Source organism: Brachionichthys hirsutus, chromosome 19, assembly GCF_040956055.1.
Source record: "Brachionichthys hirsutus isolate HB-005 chromosome 19, CSIRO-AGI_Bhir_v1, whole genome shotgun sequence".
NCBI classification, from domain to species: Eukaryota; Metazoa; Chordata; class Actinopteri; order Lophiiformes; family Brachionichthyidae; genus Brachionichthys; species Brachionichthys hirsutus.
This window is the reverse complement of record NC_090915.1, coordinates 4485911-4496684: the sequence shown is the minus strand read 5'-3', so window position 1 is coordinate 4496684 and position 10774 is coordinate 4485911. Positions and strand designations below refer to the sequence as shown.

Genomic DNA, 10774 nt, shown 5'->3' with positions numbered 1-10774 from the left:
GTCGCTTTGTGCCTCTCCTGAAGACGAGTGGCATTGAGCCGCGTTTCCTAGCAACGCAACCTCCTTCCACATTGTTACCTGCAGGAGAAGGTCGATCACGAAAATGCAACCGTGGAGATGTTGACGGTGTGAAACTACTAGCATGTGATTTTATGTCATTAAATGAAATGACAGGTATTATGGTTTATTTGGAAATCGTGCGAAGTGTAATATGTATAATTATGAATGGACAAAGGAGCTATTTAGAAACAAATTTAGAAATGTATTATGTAGATAATACCTACTCATAAAAGCTACTATTAAAGGGCTCCAATAAACGCACCAATAAATGAACCTGATCAAAGGATCCATTAAAAGGTAATAAAAGACAAATCGAGGGGCCTTAATGAAGCGTTTCAATAAAGGCTTCTGATAAAGGGCACATATTGATTAACGATTAAGATTGATATTTCAGTCCTCTGCAAAATCCTTTGAAATGTTTTCCACCAATTAGAAGAGTGATTTTCTGCCTCTTCATTATTGTGAATATAGTGGAGGGGTTTTATGGAATGTAATTCTTTCGGAGAACATACTGTGCGATCCTTTCTTGACGAGCCTTGAACACGGTCTGTTTTGGATTGTTAAAAGAGACGAGCAAGATGCTGAGGATCTATTTTTCTGATTTATTTGAGTTGTTTATATCGTACAACAGAAACAGGACTGGAGATGCGGAGCGACGGCGAACATCGAGACATTTTCTACCTGAAGACACGGATCTGATATAGAGTATGCTGATTAGTTCAAAAATGGCAAGTGGGAAATGTTAAAGCGATGAATAAAGGTGTTCATTAAATGTACTCAATTTCAAAATAATTATTCACAGATAGCAAAAAAACGTATGATGATAAAAATGACAATCATTAAATAAATAATCAAAAGTTTTACATATAATACACAGATATTACAATCAGTAAATACGTGACATTAATCAGCTTGTCATTCAAGTTAAAGCATATCAGGACTGAATCATGAACTGGTGCCATGAAGCTGGTTGGACTGGTCCAGGAAGCGACGTGATCGGACCCTGAATGGACAAATGAGAAAGAAAAATCCAAAGTAAAAATAAACATGATGAGATATTAGCATCGTGGCTAAAATCTGATATACGATGCTACTGCATTTTAAAACGTACAATGCTTCAGAACTAACAACATTCAAATGGACTCTGTGTTAATAATTAGCACAGTAACACAAGTTCACTTCCTGATTCAGACCTCAGTGAAAGCAGGAATTATGATGATGATGATGATGAAAATGATGGTGGTGATGAAGATTCTAGCAGTGGTGATTATAAGTGCAGCACAGGTAACAACGTCCGAGTGTCAGTCAGTGCATCAGTTAAGGTTAGTAAAGGGTTAATCAGGGCCAGCGCTGATTCGCCACGCATCCAGGTGTAGTGAGATGGAGGGACGTGTTGCCATGGGCGACGTTCCAAGATATTTCTCCTTTTGTCAAGTATTTTTGCGGGAATATGAGGTCACTTCCTGTTAGAAAAGCGAGGCTTTCTTCTTCAGCTCGTTTCGCTTCCACAGAGAGAGGCGGTCGAACTCGGCCATCGGCATCCCGAACAACCGCTCGAACTCCTCGGGGGCCAGATGCCTCTGACAGAAGGGGAAAAGGTCAGTCGCGATCAAACGTTACCATGACACCATCCAGACAATGAACCCAAATTTATGCTGAGGTCATGAGTTTTTAACATGTTGACTTTTTCATTTATTTTCACATGAATTTTACAAGTGAAAATGTTATTTTCTCTTAAAATGTTTTTTTTTTTTATTATTTAATTCTGATTTTAATGTTGAGAAGCAAACGCATTATCCCCCCCATACTCACCTCCAACCGGGTGCGGTCGACTCCCGGTGGCAGCTTACAGCGCCCTCTGTGGGTCACAATCAGAGCTTCATAGGGATGAATCTGAACAGCCAAAAAAAAAAAAAGATTTACATGATGTTATCTCTATTTTATTTTATTTTTTAACTTTTGCATTAAATGCTTTTTTTTTTTTTTTTTACATATAAAATACTTTCGTGTTTTATGATTTGTTCGCCGGTGATGCAAAAGCGCAGACACTAATACTACTGCATAAAATATGAAGGAATGAACGTGATGACAATCAACAACTAGAAAAGCACTCAGACCTCCGCCGAGCAAAAGCATAAGTGAAAAGTAAAAGTGAAATCGGATTTGATGTTTATTTTTTAACTGATTTTTGACATTGTAAATTTTTTCCTAGCCTCATTCTATAGAGATAGATAGCTTTTGAGGCAGGTCCTATCACGCGGGATCCACAGACCACTTAATGTCTGTGGACCTTTATGACCTGGTGTAGACGGAGGTGGAGAAGCTCTCTCACCTTCTGCTCCAGGATACTCGGCAGAGAGTTGCCTCTGTCCATTCTCTCCCTCCGAGCCTCTCCGTTCTACACAAACATACACAAACTTGCATGAAAGATATTCCCGCAAAGCCACAGAAGTGAGAGGATAAAGCCAAGCCAGCTTGCATGGAGGAGGTAAGTCCAGACCAGCAGCTGGGCAGCGGTGGTGAAGATGGCAGCCAAGCACATGCCACACAAACAGCCTGAGCAGACGCCATGTTTACCTGAGCGGCTGCAGAGACGTGACGACAGGAGGAGAGGGAAAACATGGAATAAAAAACAATCCCCGTGCTTTAACACTGGGAAGCAGACTTAAAGGAACTCCCTACTCAACTAGCATCTTAAGGCTTTATGGTTGTCTGGCCGTTTTTACATTGGAACTCTTTTTAAGATGCTGAATATGTTTTCTTTATTGTTTGTAACTAAACCACGAAAGGAACTCCTACAAATCTTACCTGGCCGTCCTTTCTCTCCGTCTGTGGAGAACTCTGCAGACTGCATCTGCAAACACACATTCTACATTTGAGTGATTATTTTCTCTCGGACGGCGTTAAACTAACGACATCTTGCACTTGAACACACCGCAGAAACTAGGTAAGCACTCAGAGAGCACGGACCTCCGCCAAGCAGCTCATTGCCCTCGTAGTCGGATTTACACCGTGGTGATCTGGATCGTCATCAAAAAGGTTCTAAATTGTAACATGAGCTGAAAACTTATCATCATAATGAATGAACTTACTCTGGTCAGGCCTGAGCCTGAGTGTGAAGGAGACTTCCACGCGTTTGTTGACAAGCCTGTCGGCAGATTAAAGAAAGAACCTCTGAGAACAAGAATCCATCCAAAGCCCACAGCAAGGAGACGGCGGCGTCTTACTGCCGTGCATGTGAGTCCTGTCGGGCAGCGACTGCGTCTTCCTCCGGAAATGAACGGCCTTCTCCTTCTCCTCCTTCAGGATTAGACGACCCATGTTGGACTTGATCTGGGTTCACCAAAAAAAAACAACAACAACAAGATGAAACGAAACGTTTGAAATTCGTCGGTTACTCGGACATTTGACTCACGAACCTTTTCCAGCTCTTGCTCCTGCGGCGTCTCGGCCTCGTCCGTCAGGTCTTCAAACTCATCTTCCTCCTGCAGCTTCCTCTTCCTCCACTCGATCTCTGCAGCAGGCGTACGATGTGAACGTTAGCTCTGTCATCTTAGCATCCTATTGACCTCAGTGTGACCTTGATTTATAACTGGGCCACATGACTTTTTGTTTATTTATTCTGCAGAACCTCAGATTAGCCAACATCAGAGCAGCCATGCTGGGGGGGGGTGCATTTGTTACCCATGGTGGCTAGCGATGGGGGGCAGGGCCAGTACTCCGTCTCTATCTTGGACGGCTGGTTGGGATCTGGAGGCTGAGCTGCTGGAAACTTTGCAGATTGAACGACGCCTTCCATGTGTTTGTTAACGTCTGCAGAGACAACGGCACGGACCACACCAGTAAGGACGGACGGACGGACGGACGGCCAAGCGCAAAACCCAAATGGCACGACTGGACGCTCACCTTGTTTGTAGATGGGAGGTTTCCGGTAGAGGTTGCTGCCATTATCTGCACAAATAGGTTTCAGCTCTTTAATGTGTGGAAGATGAGCAAATAAGATCTGATGGGCGGAGCATGGAGGAGTAAAGTTCAGGAGTGTGCGTGTGTGTGTGTGTGTTTGTGTGTGTGCTACCTGGCCTGTGGAAGTGCTGCTGGCTGGTGCTAATCTTGGGCGCAGCCTGCAGCTGCAGCGAGGATCCTCCAGGAGAGCCGCCGTCACTCTCTGCCCCGAGCGGCTTCACCTGAAAAACGAGCGTGGAATCGATCGTCACCATTTGATTTATTGGAAGCGGCACTAGCGACTTTATTATTATAGCATTAATGGAATATCTCTATTAGCACGATCTCCATTAGGCTGTCAAAAACAAACATCCTCGTGTGATGATGGGACAGGAAAGCAGCTAGTGGAAGTTAGCAGCTAACTGTTTTGTGTGTTAGCAACTGTGAAAAACGGTAATGATGCCACTGCGATAAGACACGGAGTCAAAGACACCTGCATACACGGGCACGGAACTCGGTACCTTTAAGGGTACCAACCGATATTACTTAATTAAGAGGCTGCCTTAAACATTTGCTAACCTTAAGACAATAATTCAAGCAAGGTTCATTTAAGGGAGGTAATATGACATCAAATACTTGTTTGTGTCTGAAACTGGATCGGCCATTTTGCCCAAAAGATACAACCGCTTTTAATAACACACATGGGCCCGCCGGACAGACAGACAGAGTCTGTTCTCACACCGGAGGCTTTAAATGTCACATTTCACACAACGCAGTGGCACAAACTCAGAAACCAGACAAGAATCTGAGGTCGAGGCCCAAACGTCTGACTCATGGAAAGGCTTGTAAAAAGGTCACCAACTGTTCACCCACTGAATGAAACGCTGTTTCGATTGGTTGCTGTGAGCGTGACGGCAGAAGGAAATGGAGACATTTTTATACTATTTAAAAAGAAAAGGTTCCATCTTCTTCAGGTGTTTGGAGCAACGTTGTCTCACTGTGACATCACAAAGGACCTCAGCGAAGGACTGAGAAACCAGACTGTCCATAAACCCGAGGAGATGAACGGCTCTTACCTCTGGAGACCTGGGTGGAGATGTGGACGGTGGAGACATAGATCTCTGCAGACACAAAGCACACGCGGTGAAAATCATTGCATTTCCCAGCTCAGATCGGTCGAACCTTTAAGAACGCACCTGTCTGCGTGGAGGGTCGAGTGGTGAGAAGGTCAGGTGTGGTTGGTATGTCATCAGGTCTGGCCTCTCTACCTGCAGGATGGCTTTATCTCTGGGCAGAGCTGCCAGATCTCTGTAGCCGACCACCTCGTCATTGACCTTGGCCTGGAAAAGACACAGGGCACAGGTTGGAGGTGAAAGGTGACGGGTGAAAGGTGAACAGTGAGGAGCAACAGCTTTACCGTGATGCCCGTGGCAGGAGACCCCGGGATGCTCAGGTCCTTGGAAGAAGGCAGGTTTGCTGGAGTCACCTGTCCCTCCACCTGTGTAAGTAAGGTAAAGTAAAGCTTAGGGCCATGAAAGCTTCCTCCATTCTGAATTTTTACTCACGGGGGGGTCTTATTGGATAATCAAGTGTCAGATTTTACAATCAATAACTCACTACTGGTTGACTTCTTTGTATAATCAATGCCATTGACAATGAGGTTGTACATGGCCGCTGTGTCTGAGGTGATTAATTACCTTCTGCATGGCTGGACTCAAACCTTTGCCCTATTCTGGACAGAAACAAGAAAAGTCGATCAGTTATCAATTATCAGTTACAAATATATTAGTTATTAGTAGTGGGAAGGACACCTTGTCCCTAAAAACACGAGGGCCTCTCTGCTAGCGTCTCTGCTGGCAGAGGATATCCTCCCCCAAAAAACATCCTGTAAAACCCCCTCCTTGTGTGCTCTCTTTAATCTGCCTTCCTCCTCTTCCTCTTCCTCTTCCTCTCCATCCCACCCTTCCTCTTCCTCCTCCTCCCTGGCTGTTTATCAGCTCACCCAGCCAGGCCAACGCCCCAGCCATCAGCCAGCCATCGCCGTGGTTACCCTCCTCCCTCCAGAGGATCATACAGCCCGGGGAGCTTCGGTGTCCCTTAGAGATAGAAGAAATCTCTAACTGTCAAATGTTGTCAGTTAAACGCCACAGAAACTGACGCCAGATCAGTAACGGTGGTAATGAGAGAGACATTATTGAGAGTGTCCCAAAAACATTTACTCTCCATCTCTATTATTAAATACACAGTCGGCCGAAACGCGAGCAGCTAGTGCCTTGAATGCTAACAGGAAGTACGTATCGGATGAAACACTGAAGCACCAAGATGAGCTTCAATAAAATACTGATGTGACTTAAGCCAATAAGCTATGATGGCTCCTGCCATTTTGGATCAAGGTCAAAGATCAGCTCTGTACAATGTCAATGGCCCGAAGAAAGTGCTAGCATGCTAACATATTAAAGCACAATAGTGAACAGTCTCTGCTGCTGTGGCGTCCAATCATCTGTCAGACATGGAGTTGAGTAATAAACGAGTAAACGTGCTGAGTTATTGTCTCTGAGGCCCGACAGCAGCCTGTCCACCTGACCCGGCGGCTTTCTGAGAGTTCTCCGAGCCGATCTGATGGATAAAAGCTTTTAACTGCCGGAGCGAGTCGGGCGTGTGTGAGCTCCATTAGTCTAGCAGCGTAGAACCACCCGGGACGTCCGTCCTCTGCTAAAACACGGTGTAAGAAGCAGCAGTAAAGCCCCACGTTCATTTCAAACAACACATTCACTTGTCTTTTTGGGGGGTGGGGGGGGGATTAATTGATTATTTTCACCAAAAGTATAAAACCCAAAAGATATTGCTTCCGCTTTGGTATAAAATGCTGAATGTTTACATTTTTTTTGCATTAAAAATTATGTAAACTGTCAATCCTTTGTCAAAAATGAACTTATTTCATAGTTAAAACATGAAATAAACTGATGATTCAAGTGTAAAGTGAAAATGAGTTGTACGTGTAGAAAGCATGAAAACATATTAAATGTATTCATTAAATCAATTAACGCGAGTCAAGGTGAAAAAGTACTTGCCTGAGTTTTACTAAGAAACGCACGGTGCTGAGACAGGAATGAGCTTCTTAAATATGTAAACGCAAACACGTAAACATATTATTTAATGTATTGAAATATGTTTTTCTTTAAACGAATACCGTCACATCTTAAAGCTTCATAATGTGAATCCATGTTGGTCTTTGTAATTTACTATGAACTGATTATTTTGGGGGTTTTATTGATCAAACAGAAAATATAAATAAAACGTATGTGTTTTAAGACTTATTGATTTTCTTTTACAGTTAATCAAATGAATGAAATACAGTGAAACACCTCAAACCATTCATATGACATATACATTTTATTATTTTACATAATTCCATATAAACCCCCTTTGTTTTTTTGATCAAACAGAAATGTGATTTTTGTGTCCGAGGGCCATAGTGACTATTTTAGACATTTAATTGCCCACATAAATGTAAATATAATATGTGTAGAATAAAAAACAGTCGTCATACTGTAGCTTCAGGTGTGGCTGATCATCACATTCAAACGGCCTCTTCGGCTGGGACGGATCTGCAGATCAGATGATGGTGTAAATTAAAATAAAATAAAATCTGATAATCGAACGCGCTGATCAAATGTGAGATGCGTGCTCGACGTCAGGCGGCAGCATGTGGCCTGCGGCGTTAATGACGATGGGGTGAGAGGAAGAGGAGGCAAGTGCGTCTGCGGCAGGACGATAAAAACAACATCCCGGGTCAGACGCGGAACAAACCAGAGACCCGCTTATGTGTGTTTAAAATACTGAGATAAAAAAAAAAAAAGAAGCTGTTCTTACCTCCGAATAGATCAATCAGAGTGATCGGGTTCTGATCGAGAACGAAGCTCGGCCGTCAGGGCCGAGGAGGAGGAAGGGAGGAGGAGGAGGAGGAGGAGGAGAGAGAGAGAGGAGGGGGAGGAGACGGGGATGGTGGTATTTGATGCTTTCAAATGTGAACCCATGGGGAGGGTGGGAGGCATTATCTCATTAAGGAAGAAGAGATATAACAACAACAACAACAACAATAATAAAAAGGCTGTTGTTGTTATATAAATGATCTCTGTCTGAGGTGTAGCATGTAAAGAAATACTATGTCGGTGTAAGTGCCACCAATTTGTACTTGAATACAGTATTTGAAACAAGTATGCTTTGCCACAATCCACCATTTAACAAGTGTACTGTACATCAAATGATTTAGGTATTCAAACGGATATACAATTATGAACAACACACGTTTAATAAAACAACGAAAACAATAAATAAATCACCATCAACGTTGAATACACCAGCGCGAATGTCAACAAATAACATAAAAATAAATTTATCTCGTTTTTTAAGGGCGGCAGGCGCTCTTTAAAACGTCTGACGTCACCGCGTTTCACGTTTAAGCACAGATAGTAAACATGATCAAGATAGTTCAAAGAAATGGTTCGTACCGGAATCAATTCTCACAGTAAATGTATGTGATGGAAATTGAACCGACAAATACATATATATTTTTCCGTTAACGTACACTCTTGTCGGTCTTTTTTTAAGCGTTGCACTCTTTGAATGACTTTACACATGCCAACATCGTGCTAAATCTAAACACAAACCTGTAGCTCTGCGCACGATGCAGTAACCATCTAATGTCTGCGTTGATCTTTGTCACGGTAAACAGCCAATGCGCATGCGCACAGTAAGAACCCACCGCAGCCATTTATCCGGAAGCAATGGCGTCGAACAGCGGACTGGCGTCTCTGGTATGAGTTAAATTATCCATATCCACCGTCTTTCGGATGTTTATTTTGTGATCTGTCTGCATTAGAAAGTCGTCAAAATGCCGACGAATTATTACATTAATATATTAGTCGGTTGACGCGAGCTAACTTCGCTAATGCTAACTGGTATGGAATACACGTGTAGCAACATGGACCGTGTTATGCAATAAAGACGTGTCAAGTACTCTGACGTCGTATCCGGACGCGATGTGACGTGGAGCGGTTGTTAATGTCGTCACGTCAGGTTAAAGGTCACGCTAACAGGCTTTAAAACTGCTTTTTTTTTGGTGCACAGGGGCCGCAGGGAGCATCAGCAGCTGCGCATGCGCTGTCTCTTCCCGCAGAAGCTTACGAAAATGACGTAAGTAGAAGACTTTCGGTGCAACAGGGTTTATTTAAAAGCGTGGGACCGGAAGTGAATTAAGAATTGGATGGAAGACACTGTAGCAAAACACAAACCACCAAACATCAAACAAACAGTTGATAACAGGCAACAAAAGTCATTTATGACCCAGATGTTGACTTGGTAAATAAATATGATAACTCATGAGTATAAAATAGATTTAAATGTCATTAACCTTCAACGCTTTGTTCTTTCAGTCTCAGGTTGAAGTCTTGTGGGCGATGAAGGCCTACAATCACGCTGAAGTTTACTTCAATGTAAGACAATTCCTTTGACCTTTCTGAGTTTGATCTTTACTCCTTCTCCGAGTCGGATTTGTAACGAAGCGTGATTTTAAACTCTTCAGCTCATCTCATCGGTCGACCCAAAGTTCTTAAAGTTGACGAAAATGGACGACGAGATCTACGAGTCTTTCAGGGGGCTGTTCAAAGACCTGGACATCAAGCTGCTGCGGGAAGACGACCTGAAGTCCGACAAGGCCAAAGAGGTCAGGATGAAGGCCGCTGTACTATTACTGTGTATTACGCTAAACGGGGAGGTCAAAGTCTGCTTTAAGTTACAAAATGACCTCTAAAAGTTAAATATGAACTCAAAGTATCACAAACATTTCAGCCAGATCAATGTGTTTCTTTTTGGTACAGTTTAAACTTCCCATTTTGTCCCGAGGCGCCCTTGAGCAAGGCCAATAAAGAGGCTAAAAAGCTGCGGTTGAAGTACCTTCTGGTCAATCAGGAAGTGATCTTAGGAAGGGTTTGACCTCTGACCGACGTCTCGTTGGAAACTAAAGTTTAACGGTAAAAGTCGTTGTTTGTAGGTGTGGCGTCCGTTTTGTAACCAGTTTGAAGGCGTCACTGAAGACTTTAACTACGGCACTCTGCTCCGTCTGGACTGCGAGAAGGAGTACAGCGAGAAGAACACCATTTTCGGTACGTATTTTTGCGTCTCAAGCGGGTCGAAAAGCAGGAGGTCGCGAAGAGCTGATCTCTATTTCCTCCCGCTTCCAGCCACCAGAATTCAGTTCTTCGCCATTGAAATCGCCAGAAACAGAGAAGGCTACAACGACGCGGTGTTCACATCCAAGAAATCAAAGAGTTAGCCTTCAGGCTACAGACGCTGGAAACCAGTGGTGGACCGGTGTGAGCCTGTCCTCCGTCACCGGGACGTCTGTACCGGAAACACGTCAACAATCCGCAGACGCTTCAACACGTTTCGTATTTAATGTAAAATTTTTAATCGTCAGTCATTTTGTAAGAACAGCGTTTTTTGTTTGGTCGTAAATAAAAGTCACGCATTTGACTGCCGTTTCTCATTTTAGGCTACAAATGTTTGTGTTTTTAATGATCAGTGAGGATTTCATCACCAGAAAAAACAAGATCTTACTTTATCAGAAAGGCCGAGACCTCCAGGGTGGGCGAGGCTGCGTTCACACACACAAATCTATCCTCCAAACATCAGACATGTGATCGGCAATGCATCCTTACCCAAAAGACGGCCGGCCGCTTCCGTTTGACCCGCTCCTTTAAGTCAAAACCCT

The 10774-nt window shown here is 43.5% G+C and overlaps 2 protein-coding genes across 2 annotated transcripts; one reads left to right on the top strand and one right to left on the bottom strand.

Moving 5' to 3' along the window:
• Positions 1 to 648: 648 nt before the first annotated feature.
• Positions 649 to 5708, bottom strand: dmtn (dematin actin binding protein). The gene is made up of 16 exons (XM_068753160.1): positions 5700 to 5708; positions 5420 to 5551; positions 5199 to 5342; positions 5079 to 5123; positions 4136 to 4244; positions 3967 to 4011; positions 3745 to 3873; positions 3480 to 3574; positions 3288 to 3393; positions 3153 to 3208; positions 2869 to 2914; positions 2638 to 2645; positions 2393 to 2458; positions 1873 to 1953; positions 1254 to 1640; positions 649 to 1063 (listed from the first exon to the last, which is right to left on the bottom strand). The coding sequence occupies exons 1-15, from the start codon at positions 5706 to 5708 to the stop codon at positions 1527 to 1529; spliced, it is 1185 nt and encodes a 394-aa protein (XP_068609261.1). The 3' UTR covers positions 649 to 1063; positions 1254 to 1526.
• Positions 5709 to 8767: 3059 nt separating this feature from the next.
• pbdc1 (polysaccharide biosynthesis domain containing 1) lies at positions 8768 to 10549 on the top strand. Its single transcript, XM_068753088.1, has 6 exons — positions 8768 to 8819; positions 9133 to 9198; positions 9438 to 9497; positions 9587 to 9727; positions 10055 to 10166; positions 10245 to 10549. The coding sequence occupies exons 1-6, from the start codon at positions 8790 to 8792 to the stop codon at positions 10334 to 10336; spliced, it is 501 nt and encodes a 166-aa protein (XP_068609189.1). The 5' UTR covers positions 8768 to 8789; the 3' UTR covers positions 10337 to 10549.
• Positions 10550 to 10774: the final 225 nt, after the last annotated feature.

Bases quoted from the DNA above. Each gene is read 5' to 3' on its own strand.
- pbdc1 (XM_068753088.1), top strand. From the start codon at position 8,790: ATGGCGTCGAACAGCGGACTGGCGTCTCTG. The intron at 9,199-9,437 runs GTAAGTAGAAGA...TTGTTCTTTCAG, and splicing joins CAGAAGCTTACGAAAATGAC to TCTCAGGTTGAAGTCTTGTG. The intron at 9,498-9,586 runs GTAAGACAATTC...TAAACTCTTCAG, and splicing joins ACGCTGAAGTTTACTTCAAT to CTCATCTCATCGGTCGACCC.
- dmtn (XM_068753160.1), bottom strand. The intron at 5,124-5,198 runs GTGCGTTCTTAA...TTGTGTCTGCAG, and splicing joins TCGACCCTCCACGCAGACAG to AGATCTATGTCTCCACCGTC. The intron at 1,641-1,872 runs GTGAGTATGGGG...CCCTTCTGTCAG, and splicing joins TCGACCGCACCCGGTTGGAG to AGGCATCTGGCCCCCGAGGA.